Source organism: Crotalus tigris, unplaced genomic scaffold, assembly GCF_016545835.1.
Source record: "Crotalus tigris isolate CLP2741 ecotype Arizona unplaced genomic scaffold, ASM1654583v1 scf7180000018432.44079421565:4894166, whole genome shotgun sequence".
In the NCBI taxonomy this organism is placed as follows: Eukaryota; Metazoa; Chordata; class Lepidosauria; order Squamata; family Viperidae; genus Crotalus; species Crotalus tigris.
Window position 1 is genome coordinate 1461576 of NW_024096999.1, and position 16167 is coordinate 1477742.

A 16167-nucleotide genomic window follows, 5' to 3' on the forward strand; every position below is an offset into this window, starting at 1 on the left:
CCAAACCCTTGATTAAAATTCAGTTAAGATCCACATTACATTTCTGCAATGAATACATTAATTATCGTCACTGATTAAAGAACCCACACTTTCAACCTTTTCATTTTAATACTGGGAACTCAACAGAGTTCTACGGTAAATAGTTTATTAAATTCAAATTACAAAAAAAATAATAATAATCTTGACATTAAAAATAAAGAACTGAGCAACAAATTATATCATGATTCGTTTTGCTGTGAATGGTAGTAACGCCGCTAGCAGAAGAAAGAATATAAACTATTAATAAGTGTGTCAATTAAAGATAATACACTTATTAAAAGATTATTCCAAAGCTGGTAATACACAAAGCTCTGTTTGAGAAGAAATTGGAGCAAATTAGCCTATTAAAAGCTGTGGTTCTTTCTTTTTTTCAATTCCTTGTCATGTTTCTATTTTATCTCTGTCCCACCCTAGTGGCTCTACAACAGACATGTCAAACACAAGGCTTGGGGGCTGGATGTGGCCTGCGACGTGATTTCATGTGGTTTGCGAAGCCATTCTGGAAACAGTGAGGGAACGGCCCCCACTGCCATGGCCCTGGCCCAGGCCGGCCAGGAGCCAATGTACAATTTTGTGGTGGCCATCTATGCTGAAAGGCATTCAGTCTTAGCTCCACAAGGTCGTCTAGAAACAGCGAGGAACCAGCCCCTGGCGTGTCGCCCCCCCTGGGTGCATGCTGGGGAGGTTGTCACCCTTTGTGAGGAATGAAGAAATAGACTGTGCCTTGGTGCTTGCCCCGGTCCCACCCCCTTCTGCCAGAGACCCTCAGATCTGTCCCACTCCTGCCCAGGCCCCCACAGGCCCCCTTGCCGCGAATGATGTAGAACTGGCCATGCCCACCCAGTAGACCACACCGACTCCATCCACGCCCACCTAGTAGGCCGCACCCACCCTGGCCACACTCCCCCGCCCCCCCCCCGAGGGCAACCGCAATGCTGATGCAGCCCTCAATGAAATTGAGTTTGACACCCCTACTCTACAAAGACACTTCAAATGCAGCCACAAATCACAACAAGGGATCTGTAAGCAGCCTATCTTTTCAAGGTTTATGTGGAGCAGTTGAACTGAAAAATAATAATAATAATAAAGCAACAAAACTGAAGTACTTTCATTTCTCCAAAGAGTGGATAACCGCAAACAAGATTTTCCAAATCTAAGAAATACCTATACACGAACACCCAGAGAGAGGAAACTAAAGAGAGTTACAGCAGGGAAAGGATTACTTCCTTCTTGAATGGATTATTGCAAGCCCCAGGTTCCACCGATAGGTTTGAAAACTCCAAAGAAGGCAATACAGATTAATTATGCCTTAATAGATGAAAAACGTGAATGTGCTTACTTAAAAAATAAAATAAAAAATAGAACACTTGTTAAGGGAAGACCAAGGATTTACCCAGCACAGTTTTCTGCGGAAAAATTCCCTAATGTCCAATTCTATGTCGATGGAGATTCTCAATCATCCCAGGGATAATCTTTTTCCAAAAGGCAACTGGACTTTCTTGAGGGTTTTTCCCTTGAAAACGTTTCACTTCATATCCAAGAAGCTTCTTCAGTTCTCATTGAACGGTGGGGCATTCAGTTAGAACTGAAAGAAACTTCTTGGATGAGAAAAGAATTATTTTCAAGGAAAAATCCAAGGCAGTCCACTTGCCTTTTGGAAATCACTTTGGGGTATCCAAACCCTAACAGAAATTGGCTGGTGGACTTCATGATGAACATCTCAGGTCTCTCTTCTACAAATTCATGGGCTCTGTCCCTAAAGCAGGGGTGGGCAACCTTGGCTCTTTTATGACTCGTGGACTTCAACTCCCAGACTCAGGAATTCTAGGATTTGAAGTCCACGAGTCATAAAAGAGCCAAGGTTGCCTACCCCTGCCCTAAAGAGATATCTATCCTAGGTTGGCAGCCAACTTCTGACCAAGTTCCGTCACTGTTAAGGCCCACTTTGTTCATGGCGGTGTGATCCAAGCAAACAGCGTGTCAATTAAATTAACACAATGGACCTCTAAGAAAATATTACTTTTCTTCTCCTCCACCCTGCAAACTTCTTCCTGAGAAGGCTAGGTGGAGTTCTCCCCTTACATTTTTTTTTTAGTATATCCCATCCCATAATATATCATAACCAAATTTTTGAACAAGGTGTTCACGCTGCAATTTTCCTTAAATAAACAAGTCAACCAAGATTTGATTTAGAGACAAGGTAGGTGAGGCTTTTTCTAAGCTGGAAGGGTTAACATGGATGGGGGAGGCCATCATTGGGTTAGAAAAGAGATGCTTAACATATTGTTAAATGTTACTAATTACAAAGGCAGTCGTGTCCCATGTCACAAAAATGATTCTCTCCCTTGTCGTTCTTCGGGGGTTATTTACAGCACCGCTCGGAGCAGTTTCTGTTCAAGCTGAAAAGCATAAAATGAAAGCTTTCATTGTCTATTGACATATTTTTCTTGTTAAGCAACATTTAAAGTATCGAGACAAGATGCTGTAATCATGGGCTTGTCTACAACGGTGAGCTCAGCCTGTTGGTGGAAACTGCCTGAGGGTGAGGGATTAAAAAAAACAAAAAACAACAAGATCTGGACAAAGTGAGACAATTTATTTTTATCTAATTATAATTGTTCATGGGGTCTTCATCAAAATAAACCCAGCATCTGTCTAGTCGGCTTGATTGAGTGACCAAAGCATAGCCTCTTCAGCACTCAACACCCAGATAAGCAGGGATTAATACCAGACAATCAAGCAGAAAACAATACACTAATCAAAGAATTACCAGGGAGAAAATCATATTCCTACCAACACTAGCAGGCCAAGCTACTGTATATAAACAGGGAATAAACCCCACACTTAGTAGCACGGATAATGTTACCTAGTCTGGTAAGGAAAAGTCTTCAAGCAAACAACCAAGCAGACCAAGACTCCACAGTTCAATCCCGTTCAATCTTTTTCACACCGTTCTGCTCCTACCACAATTCCCACATCAGGCATATAAGCCACCGCAGGGATGATGAAATAGCAAGGGGATATCAATTTAACCGAAATCTGAATGGAAAGGTAGGTATTCCATCTATCCAAAGTTCAAAACTGGTAATGTCCCTCGGGCAGTGAGATAGGCAGCATATAAACCTAATAAATTAGTAGTTAACTAAATAAATAAAATGTACCTCTAATTTTGGGAGCTGTTTAATTTCAGTAACACCTCAAATAAGTAGCGCTGATATTTCACGCACGACGGAAGCAATGAGCAGAAAAACATTTAGTTTATAAATAACTAAAAACCCTTAGGTACATTTGGATCCAAGATGTTATTTGTCTGAAATGGTATAGGGTTTCCTGCCTGAGCAGGGGGTTGGATTTGGAGACCTCCAAGGTCCCTTCCAACTCAACGATGATGATGATGATGCAGGACAGGGGTCTTCAAACTTGGCCCTTTTATGACTTGTGGACTTCAACTCCCAGAATTCCTCAGCCAGGCACCCTGGATGAGGAATTCTGGGAGTTGAAGTCCACAAATCATAAAAGGGCCAAGTTTGAAGATCCCTGATGTAGGAGATGACCAATCTGAGCCTGAGGGAGGGGTCAAATGCGCCATAAGTCTTGAATCCCTCCATGCCCACAAGAGATCTGAGTCCAGCCCACCTTGAATTCCTCTGACTCTCATCTACTGCCAACTCGCTTTGACCATTCGTAGTTCAGATTCTTGTACAGACCTTTTGCATACAATAAACTTATATATTCATTTGAACTGACCGGGCTTCTGATTTTCTGCTCTTGACACCACCAATCAACAAAGGCCACCTTTTGATTCTGAATCCTGGGACACTAAATTCCTTGAGAAGCAAGCTATACGCTTTGGATTAAGTAGACACAAAGTAGAGCATCAGGGCATGCATTTGTTTTCATTACAACCCAGTTTCCCCAAAGCTGGGAACATTAGTATGCTTCTCTGTGTTATCGGTGCATTTGAACTTCCTGAAAAGACCTTGTACACTGCAGAAACTTAACGGGAGAATTAGATTTTAATACAAATGGCTTTGTTCCCTTGGAAGATTGATCTTGAGCGCTGTGTGGCTGTAAGTTGGAAAACTCACCATTACAATATTCACTGCAATTATCTCTGGCTGTTAATAGCACCAGATAACATGTCACTTTCTACCCAGTGTATAATTTATCATTTGTGTTTTTCCCCCCCCCCTTTTCTTCTTCTTTCCGACCATGGCCCCTTGTCCCCTCCCTCTTTCCTCCTTCTCCATGAACTCTTGCGGTATTTCCAAATGTATAATCTTGTTGTATTTATTTCCCCATGGCCCAACAAAATGAACACAAGTGCTGACTAGAACAAACTAAAAAGCAGGGCTATTGACAAGACGTCAGTTGTGTAGTAATGAACACTCTGGCTTGACTTTCACCTCGGCGGAGCTAACAGCTTTAATTTATGAATAAAGCAAAGGAGAGACAACCCTCCAGTTTTTTTTTATTATACCCTCAGTGCTTGTTTCAAATAAAGTAATTAAAAGGTCAAGAGACAGGGCTGGGAACCAGATCTAAATGCAACCCTTTTGGACTAGTTTTTACAAAATTAAAAATAAGCTTTAAAAGAGAGAGAGAGAGAAAGAGACAGACAGACAGACAGACAGAGACTGACTTTCCTTTTTTATTATTCTTCACAGAAAGCACCACATCTACCAAAGCAGACTGAAAATATTTGCAATTTGCCACCTCTCATAGAAGCACAGTTGGGGAGGGTGAAAACACACAGAATGGTCAGGGATTGTGGTGAATAAGAGGATAGCTAAGGAAGGCAGGGAAGAGGCCTAAAATTAGAGAATTGTTTGGACAACGGATTATTTAGCAGAATAAACCTTGCCTCTAATTTAACTGCCACGGGAATCATTGATCGGACATGAGGCCTCCAATGAGATTTTCCGAGGTGATTCTCACCATGTGTCCCTTTTATTGCTGACGTTATTTCCTTCCACAGCCTCTCCTCCTGGCCTGCTGCAAGAATTAGAGAAAGGGACGAGATGCAATCCCCTTTTGGAGAAATGGGGGGGAGGGGGGAAGAACGTACTAGGAAATAAGTTAATTTCGCCTTCAATGACCGCTTCTGGTTAAAGGGAATCCATTTTCTATCTCCATCCATCTCTAAGGTGCTGGACTAGGAACGGGGAGATTGATTTTAGTCCTGGTTGACCCAATTCTGGATTAGTTCTTCTCTCTCATTCTAGAACTGTTTGTTTAAAGACCTCCTGCAGTAGACTTGCATGATAGTTAGTTGGTTGGTTGATGGATAGACATGGAGAGAGGGAGGGAGAGAGGGAGGGAAGAGAGGGAGAAAGAGAGAGCGAGGGAGGGAGAGAGGGAGAAAGGGAGAGAGAGAGGGAGGGAGAGGGAGAGGAAAAGAGGGAGAGGGGGAGAGAGAGCGAGGGAGGGAGAGAGGGAGAAAGGGAGAGAGAGGGAGGGAGAGGGAGAGGAAAAGAAGGAGAGGGGGAGAGAGAGAGGGAGAGAGAGGGAGGGAGGAAGGGAGAGGGAGAGAGAGAGAGAAATGGGGGGGGGGTGGCTCAGGAATTCTGGGAGTTTAAGTCCACACATCTTAAAGTTGCCAAGGTTGAAAAGTTGCTTTAGATCAACTTTTCCCAAGTGAAATTTTGCTCATACGTGCCTATTAGTCATATTGCAATTCCTGCACGATGATCACTTGCACGACTGTCTATGGCGTTTAAGAAATGACCTACAGGTATTTTGTATTGCTTTTCATGCCCAAACTAACCACCTCCAAAATTGTGGCCTCTTCCGTGCCTTCATTACATATCTTCTCATTCAGCTCCACTTGTACACTGGTGCAGAATATTATTTACATATTACATATTTACTGCTTCTAGCAAAATCTACATTGGTTTTAAATGCTCCGTGTAGTTTTTTTTAACAAAAATCTATGTAGAATCTCAACTTATTTGCAAAAATTACTTTTCTGCAGTACTTTTCCTTAAAAAGGAGTTAAACCAAGTTGTGGTGAACATTCCTTTGAAAAATAATTGAATTTCTTTTCACCCTCAATTTGTTTTAAGAAATTTTAATTACCTAAGATAAATAATTTGCCATCCTGACTAAAACCCCCTTCATCTTTCTATAATTTCCACATCCAAACTTTCACCCCTTCCAGACTTCAACCAAGAGTTTGAAGATGAGAATCTGATGCTAAAACTTAGCCAAACCTTTCATCAGGTTTGTTTTTTTTTTTTTTTTGAAAACCTCAGTTAGAATTCCGTTTCTGAGAATAAATGGATATGGATCAGAAAGATTTTTCTACCAGCTAGCCTTCCTTTCTGGATGCAGTTCACAAGCTTTCCCTTTAATCATATTTTTGTTGATTATTTATTAGTTTCTGAGGGAAATCAAAGGAGGGACAACCTAAAATATGTCTTCCATAAAATATTTCCTGAATCACAAGCTGTAGTAAAGAATTTATAGGAGGTGTCTTTCATGTGTCGATATGACCTGATTGAGGAATAAAATATATGTCTTTGGCAGGCAGGCAAGATGCAAATGAGGAAGGCACCCCAAATGGAACACTATATCATAAATATCTGACGGCACGGTTGTTAGCCAAAAGCTACCTGAGAAGATAAATCTGCTGGGGCTTGCTCAAACATCTTATTGGAAAGAAGCTCCATCGTTCTTCCAGAAAGAACTGGAACAAGAAGCCATCGTGCTAATTCAAAACCCAACTCGAAGGCCACAAACACAGATAGTCCTTGACTTACGATCACAATTTCTGCTGTTAAACGAGAGGTTTGTTAAATGAGCTTGCCCCATTTTACGACCTGTCTGACCACAGTGATTAAGTGAATCGCTGCAGTCAATGTTAGTCACGCGGTTGTTAAGTGAATCTGCCTTCCCCCGTTGACTTTGCTTGTCAGAAAGTCGCAAAAGGGGATCACGTGACACACACCCCCGGGACACGGCGACCGTCGTAAATATGAACCAGTCGCCAAGCATCTGAATTTTGATCATGTGACCACGGGGACACTGCAAAGGTCGTAACTGTGAAAAAACGGTCCTAAGTCACATTTTTTTTCAGTGCCCTTGAAACTTTGAATGGTCACTAAACAAATTGTTATAAGTTGAGGGATACCAGAAAAAGAGAAATGAACTGGACCCTTCTATTCCACATCCATGACTGGGAATATGACTCAGTGGAAGAAAAATAATGTCATAAGAAAAAAACAAACCGGCATGCTATGTTTCAAGAATGCAGAAATCAGAAGTCAGGTTGGAAGGATACAGGTGTGTCTAATGCAGGGATAGGCAACCTTGGCTCTTTTATGACTCGTGGACTTCAACTCCCAGGGCTCAGGAATTCTGGGAATTGAAATCCACGAGTCATAAAAGAGCCAAGGTTGCCTACCCGTGGTCTAATGAAAAAACAGGTATTAATCCTCTAGGAGTTCTTGGCAAGTCACTGGGAATATCGTCTCCTTCCCACCAAATACATTGGACTATCTCCTATAGCAGTGGTTCTCAACCTGTGGGTCGGGACCCCATTTGGGGTCGAACGACCATTTCACGGGGGTCGCCAAACAACGCAGTCTGCCATTTTTTCCCCCTTTTCCTTAGCTGGGCTACTCCCTTTTATTCTATTGGCTTTTGAAAGCCAATAGAATAGACTCTCTTGAATAGAGTCTAATTCTATTGGCTTTCAAAAGCCAGTAGGAATTGTCCAGGCTGTCTCTGCCCTGCTAAGCCCACCAAAAGTCCAATTCTGCAAACGGTGCTGCACCAATTGAGTAGTCCTCGACTTACGACCGGTTGGGGGTCACGGCATTAAAAAGGTTGAGAACCACTGTCCTATAGGACCTTCACTGGAAGGTCAGTGAAGATCTGGCTGGGAGAATCTTTGTCACGATCATGATCTGGATCTGCCAGTCAGGATAATTCTTGTGCCAGCGAGTCTCTCCTTAAGAATGATCTACTGGAGATATCCTTGGCTATGAAATTGTTCCTTTCTAGAAACTCAGGTGCTTTTTCCTTGCTTCCAGGATTTAGAATCTGCCGGGCTACTTAGCTCCTTGTTCATCTTTTGATCCTCATTTTGGAAAAGAAACCAGAAGCTTCTAGCTGCAACATGAGTAGAACTACTTGAATGGAACTGTCAGATGGAATTCTGTGTGTGTGTGTGTGTGTATATGTGTGTGTGTGTGTGTGTGTGTGTGTGAGAGAGAGAGAGAGAGAGAGAGAGAGAGAGAGAGAGAGAATCACAACTTCCATAGCTGGATTGGGGAGGTGATGTTTCTGGTGATGTTTATGATGATGAAGTTCATGATCATCATCTAATGATCATCTGATGATGTTATCTAGTTGAATGATGACATGTCTGAAGAAAACAACCAAGCTCAGAGAGCGCCAAGCACCCCACAGTCCTCCTCCTCCTAGCTCCTCCTCCTCCTCCAGCTCTTCCTTCCCCTTCTCTTCCTCCTCCTCCACAAGCCCCAATCCCATTCTCTAACACTGACGCTACCTAACCTAGTTAGACAATGAAACATCTGCAAGAAAACAACCAAGCTCAAGAGAGTATCAAGGACCTCAGTTTTTCTTCTCCTCTCCACCAACACCCTCCTCCCTTTTAGCACTGAAGACATTACCTAATTGAGTTGTGAAATAGCTTCAGGAAAACAACCCAGCTCAGAGAACACCAAGGATCCCACGGATGAACCCTGAGCTCCGAGCATTCTCTTCTCTTGAATGAATACTTTCCTACAGAGCATGCCCACAAATTTCCAAAGCTCAGGATTCTTTGGGAAACCACACCAGTCGTGTTTCACACAAGATGCAAGGATACATTGGGTCTGGTCCTTATCCCATTTACCTGCATCTTCCATGCAAATGGTAGCATCCACTGATGGCGCTACATTGCATCCCCTGTGGGAACTCTCCTTCATTAATAATAATTCTTTAAATGTCCTTGGACCAGAAAACTGATGTGTTAGTGCACTGCTTCTGTGACACGCCATGGAGAAGATGTCTCTTATTTTTCTGAATCGGGAAATAATGAGTGCCTTTCTCAACAGATCAACTAGAACGCCACCATTTTAGGGCCCTGTGATATTTGTGAAAGATTTGGGTTTTTTTTCCCTTTTAAAGAAAAAGGAAGGGGAGGAGAGCGGAAACCCAGAGACACAGACACACACACATGTTCTAATTATGTGATTACATACATTCATCTCACTTATGTCATTACATGTAATTACTCTTCCCCGACTAAAAACAACCAGGGCAATGTATACAAAATTATACAACAACACTTTAATTAGAAGTCTATTAAATGTAGCAGACACACCCATTAAAGAGACACTCCTTAGACCTGGGAGGAAAGGAAATGGATCAACTCTATATAACTTGATGGTGTAATGTCATGTTAGGGTTCTCTCTGCAGACCGTATTATTATCTCAGTGTTTGATGAATATTTTTTGAAGGGATGTAAAACAAAAATGACAAACATTTGCCACAGGGTAGTTTTATTTTTTAGTGAAGCTCCGTGTTTCCTCCAAGGGATTCAAGGCAATATGTTTTTTGGCTTACCTCTCTCCATTTTGTCTTCACACGCACAAAAAGAAAGAGAGATTCAAGACAGATTTAAATCAAGAAGGACAGCTGTTCAGAAGTTGTGCTAAAATAGTTGAAGAGGAATGGCGATTTGAGTCCTAATTAAAGACTAACAATAAACATAAAATAATAAAAACACTAGATTGCTAGCAGCAGATTATTCCAAATTTTATTGTTTGGATTTCTGCTAAATAGCCACGACCTTTAGCCAACATGTTGACTGTTGCAAATGTAAGTCGATTGCAAGTGTCTAGATCACCCTGCCAACAAAGTACGTATAGCCAAGGCCATGGTTTTCCCAGCTGCAATGTATGGTTGTGAAAGTTGGACCATAAGAAAGGCTGAGCACCAAAGATTTGAGGCCTTTGAACTATGGTGCTGGAGAAGACTCCTGCGAGTTCCCTGGACTGCAAGGCGATCAAAACAGCCAGTCCTAGAGGAGATCAACCCTGACTGCTCTTTAGAAGGCCAGATCCTGCAGTTGAAACTCAAGTACTTTGGCCACCTAATGAGAAGGAAAGACTCACTGGAGAAGAGCCTAATGCTGGGAAAGATTGAGGGCAATAGAAGAAAGGGACAACAGAGAAGGAGGTGGCTGGATGAAGTCACTGAAGCAGCAGGTGTGAGCTTAAATGGACTCCAGAAGATGGTAGAGGACAGGAAGGCCTGGAGGAACGTTGTCCATGGGGTCGCGATGGGTCGGACACGACTTCGCAACTAACAACAACAGATTGAAATAATGTGACTGAGGTTATGGTGATGGTCATCAGTATGAGGGTCGCTTTTTTTCAGTGCTGCTTTAACTTAGAATGGTAGCTAAACAGACAGCTGTAAGTTGAGAACTATACGTAACATGAAAGCCAGCTGGGTGACTTTAAGCCAATCAGTAGGAGACGGTGAGTTCTAGTCCCGCCTTAGGCATGAAAGCTGGTTGGGTGACTTTGAGCCTATCACCAGGAGGCGGTGAGTTCTAGTCCTGCCTTAACCATGAAAGCTGGCTGGGTGACTTTCAGCCAATCACTCTCTCCCAGCCCACCCCATCTCAAAAGGTTGTACTTGTGGGGAAAAAAGGAGGAAGGTGTGTCGAATATGTTCTCCTACCTATTTGTAAAAAAAATAAATAAAGGCATCATGCAAACAACTAAAATACATTTTTAAAAAGCAACTGAAGCTATCACTTTGGGGGAAGAAAAAAAAAAGTTTGTTTCAGGACAATGCTATTCTCCAACAGCCCCGTGCTCTGTGATGAAAAGCAGATGCACGCAAGCTTTCGTTTAATTTTATTGGAAAGCAACCCGGCTGAACAGAGAGCCCACATCTCCATTAGTGAAAGTTATTTCAAACAAGCAGAACTTTCCCAAGCCATTTTTCTTTACGGAGTCGAGGCCAAACAAGCAAGGGAAAAACAAAACAAAACAAAAAAACCCCAGCCATCTTGTAAATGCTGTGGGAAAATAGGTATGGTGCGTTTGTGAAAAGAGCTATTTCGGAGGGCAGGCATTCAACCTGCTGGTCCATAATTGCTAGAAAATGACGGGAAGAAGATGTTTGCCAGTTCTAGGAGTCTTGTGGCTGGAACCAGCATGTTTAGGTTTACAGAGAGGTTGGGCCTGGTTCAAAAATCTGGACTGCTGGCTCTGTCGTTTGTCTTCTGGATACCGAGACAACAGTCTGGAATTGTGCAGCAGAGCAGAAAAAGAGATGGTCCAATTTATACATCTGGCTAGGTACTCCCAGGTGTGAACAAAAGCATAATTTGCCTAGAAGGACGATCTTTCACCTTCCAAAAGAGGTGGAAAAAACGATCCAGGCTGATCAATTAATTAATTACCTGGACCTTACATACGATTCATCTCTTGTTCCACACACTTGCTTCAACTCAAAGGCTCTAATCAGTCAAAAAAAAAAAAAAAAAGGGGGGGGGGTTCCTGCCAAAAAGCTAGAATTTAATTAACTGAGCCAGAATTGGGATGGATGGATGGGAGATATTTCTCACAATGCTCTTCATTGTCATAATAATTTTCCTTGGTGATGCAGTCCCGATGCAGCCTGAATATCTTGCCAATTTCTTTATTCTGATTTGATTGAATTGATGGGGTCAGATCTGGGCATTCTGGGGATCTCAGGCCACCTCCGGCTTTTTGGCTATCCCTATCCAGCCTGCGTGAGGTCAATCAGAAATTAGAAATCAAATCTAAAGAACTGTACATCATACACGCAATACAACTACATTGCTTTAATTTTGAAGGCAACTGCTTTTTTTTAATATACATATGTGCATGTGTGCATGCTTACACACCTTCACAGCCCTATTGTTTTGGCCTCCACAACATTCCGTTTCTCTCTCCCCCCCCCTTCCAAATGTGATTTTCCAAAAAGCAACTGATTTTTTTTTGAAAACGTTTCTCTTCTCATCCAAGAAGCTTCTCTCTTCATTTTCAAGGAAAACAAAACAAAACAAGAACGTCCAGTTGCCTTTTGGAAAAACACCATTGGAACTACCATGACCTGGATGATTCTCCACAGATTCTCTCTCTCTTTTATATCATGAAGGACAAATAGGCCATCTAAGTCCCAGGAGAACTTTTCTTTGGTTGCAAGCTGGTACTATATATAAGCTCTTCTGAGTGTACAGGAATAAACTGTCGCAGATTGAAACTACCATAGAATCCAAACTAAAATATTTTTTAAAAACCAGTTCTGTAGTTTAAGGAAGAATGCATTTTGATACTGGCAGATACATGGTAAAACATGTCAAATGTTGTGTGGTCCATCAGGCACTTTTGCTCCAAAAATGAACAAGAGAAAAAAAATGGAATAAAGATAGACCAATATTTGTGTTACATTGGTTCAAAAAGTCCCGTTTCCATAAAATCTGCTTTTATGTCTTTCATCCCATTCTCTGTTCCTTCTAAATATTTATAACGCTTTCATCAAATACCTTTAGCTGATTGGGGTTCAGAGGTGAAGATCTCTTTCAGGCCGATAATAATAATTATAATAATTTAATGGAGATCCTTGTTAATAAGGCATTAACAAGGAGGGTTCCAGTTTTTGGTTGTTCAGGTTAAATTCAACTCATGTGACCCATTATGGCTCAGTCAAAGCAGCCATGTGGGGATAAAGCCTCCAGATCATTCTTTATTACAGGCCCTAAAAGATTTAGTGTGCCACCTTATTAAAATAATCAATTAATGCAGCTGAGATGCCAAGCTTGAGGCCATCAAGTAAAAGAGGTCAACATTTAGTCAAGAGGTGGCTATTTGACCTTCAATGATCAATTATGGTTTGGACGTAGAAGACCACTGGGACTGGAAATTAGAATTACCTTTTTAATAAAAATTAACGTTAAGAAGAATGTGCAGTGATTGCCCTCACTGTTGCCAAAAAAATGTTCTTCCTCTAGAGAAAAGAGAATGGCTGGTTCACGTGTCACATTCAGTCCCAGCTTAATCATGGTTTATTGACTAAAACTACAATCGGCTGGGGTCACATAACACACTGAGGCACAAATAATGGTCTACAAACTGCAAGGGCTGCTTTTTGCCTTAATGCGAGTCATAAATCCAGCTAATTTTTTCCCAAAAAGAGTTGGAATACATTCTTGTTCTCTCCAGATATGGCATTCCCAAACTGTATTAATGATGTGGCATCCATGCCTGTTCTTCTCTGGACGTTACTTTCCTGTTAGATGAGAAGAAAGTTTGAAATCTTCAGATGATGGATTGAATTTCCTGGCTCAACGGAGATTTGAATCCAAAGCTTTGGAATCTCTTTCGTATTCTTCTCCAAATGTGTTGGGTCTAAAAAATCCATACAATCTCTGAACTTTTTCCATTCTCTGATCTAATCCGCTACACAACCCACAATCGGTCAATCCTTGCCTTGGACTCCTTCTACCCAACCAGACATCTTCTGCCCACAGTGATAATATCCCCATCTTTGGTAAGGCACCCAAGCGCCAACGGTTGCAATTAAACCGTTGCTTTTCTTTGGGAATCTCAAATCGCTCAAACTCAACTGAAGGATTTACCTGTTCAACGTACCGCCAGGTTCTCTTTCAACTCCGAAAGAAGGAAGAATTATGAGATAGGAGTTATTCTTTGAGACTGATCTGTCCTGGCAATTAATCAAAGGGATTGGAACTTAGAAAGGAGGACAGGGAGGGGGAAAAAATGCCCACAGGTGAACCTTCAGGATGCATACTGAGCAGCTATCAAAAAACATAGAAGTTCAAAGCGGCTCAATTTTCCTATGTCAAAGTATGTGAGTGGTGCCCAAGGCTTGTTTTAGGTAAAAGCTGCATTAAAACTGTTTGTACTTGCATATTTAACTGACAAGGGGAATCAAGCCGTGGAACAGCAGCCTGGTGCCCCTCTTTGTAGCATGATAAATCAAACTTGTTTCTGTCGGTGAAACACGGGCTATTGCGACATCTGAGTCCCACCTGCCCTCTCGCTGACTTTCACAGACACAACAGACATTTGTTGCCTTCCTCCGCAATGGGAACTGTCATAGCACACCCTGGAGAAGATGTGAGCAGCAAAGGGGCGGGTGGAGTGAATAGAAATGACTTTCCACAAGGCTTATGAATCGCACGGCCGTGACTGGGTCTGTTTGGAGAAGACCATCTTTCATTACTGGGGGCTTCTGACAGGTTTAAATTCTCAAGATTTTCCCTGAAAACACAGCAGGGTATGAATAAAAATGAGAGAGAGAGAGAAAGATAAATGACACAGATACTATAAATAGATGGTAGATATTGTAGACAGGCAGAGACACTATAGATGAGACAGACAGACAGACAGACGCATAGATATAGATGATGGATGGATGGATCCACACAGAAATAGATAGATAGATAGATAGATAGATAGATAGATAGATAGATAGATAGATAGATAGATAGATAGATAGATAGACACTATAGATTACAGATACTGTAGACAGGCAGATATTATAAAATACAGAGATTAGGAGACCAGGAGAGGAGAGGAGAGATACTAGAGGAGAGGAGAGATACTAGAGGTGAGGAGAGATACTAGAGGTGAGATGGCTTGTAAAACCTGCATACAATGGAAAGTCCATCATAAGGGCAACTGAGAGTCCCAAGAGATGGAAAACATGACTTGGTCACCACCACCTGGTGGGTAGACTAAAGTGGGATTTGAATCTTGAATCCTGAGTGTTGTAAACTACCCCCAATTTTCCAATCATTCCCTTGCACCCCTCCCTGTTAAATCCTTGTGTCATTTTTCTTTAAATTAACGAGTGAAAATAGGATCTGATTAAACTTTCTACCTCCCATTCCTGAGACAAGTATGTGTCTCTCTTAATTGCCCAAACACGGCTTTCCAACTTTGAAACTGTGCTCATAAATAATGTAATTAACATATTGTTTACTTTGTCACTTCTGCTTCTTCTGGAAATACACAGCTTTGTTTCCTCAAATTGGGTTTCTTTTTTTTCCTCTTTTTTTTCCTGAGAAAAGAGAAATATTTGCTTCTTGATTGCTAAAATTGGCAGGGAGGGAGGGGGGAAGGGAAGGGTGAAAGGGGGAGTTTGCCTAAAAGAAAATATGGCTTTAATAAATCTTTACATCTGCATGGAATTATGTGCATGTAAAACAGATGTAACCTAATTACATTTTCATTTAAATTGCTAAATAGCTACTTCAGATTTTTTTATTTAGAAAAAAGAAAACACTCAACAACCTAAAATAACATACAAACAACAGTTAGTATAATACAAGTGTACTTACAACTAAATGGAATGGATCAAAGGAACAGCGGACTAAATTTGAGCTGGTCTTTGAAAAAGATACGGTGACATAACAATGCTGTATTGATTTACTTAGTAATTTAATGTCTCTACGGCTCAGCCAGAAGACGCTGCTCCACTTAGCAGAGACACATGGAGCGAACGCATTGAGTTTATATAAAGGCTACGGGACGCATGACGATTAAATGTACTCTCTTAGAGATTATGTAGCAAAACCCCAAATTGAAAATTAGAAGGTTAATGTAAGACAATCAACATGATTACAGCTTGAGTAAAGTTACAAATGGGACAGCAGTAAGGCCCTTCCTATTTCATTTCTTTTCAAGTCGCTCTCCCAAACCCAAACCACTACGAGGCTACGAGAGGTCATTAGTTGGATTCTCCCTACCGGAATGAAATTCTTTCTGCTATGATCATTTTGCCTCTTTCAGGAGATACATCTAAAATATGTCATTCTGGAGATAAAAGATGCACACAGATATCTAAAAAGATGTGGTTCTGGAGCACAAACATCCATGCAGACATCTAAAAGATGTGGTTCTGGAGCGTAAACATCCATGCAGACGTCTAAAAGATGTGGTTCTAGAGAACAAGGATCCATGCAGGCATCTAAAAGATGTGGTTCTGGAGAACAAAGATCCCTGCAATGATCTAAAAGAAGTCATTCAGAAGATCAAAGATCCACACAGACAACTACTTGATTCCCATCGTGGATAAGTAGATGGCTTGAGGGTAGGTCTTAGTCT

The 16167-nt window shown here is 41.5% G+C and overlaps 1 protein-coding gene across 6 annotated transcripts in view; it reads right to left on the bottom strand.

Moving 5' to 3' along the window:
• Window positions 1-16167, bottom strand: part of FTO (FTO alpha-ketoglutarate dependent dioxygenase) — a 211034-nt gene that overhangs the window by 71341 nt on the left and 123526 nt on the right. Inside the window, exons 9-10 of one of the 6 annotated variants that reach the window (XM_039352392.1) lie at window positions 15044-15121; window positions 11568-13324 (exon numbers count right to left, since the gene is read on the bottom strand). The exons of the other annotated variants lie outside the window; for them this stretch is intronic. Coding sequence (XP_039208326.1) covers window positions 13279-13324; window positions 15044-15121 — 124 coding nt within the window. The 3' untranslated portion in view covers window positions 11568-13278. Of the gene's footprint in view, window positions 1-11567; window positions 13325-15043; window positions 15122-16167 lie in introns of those variants that run through there. 6 annotated transcript variants of the gene reach the window in all.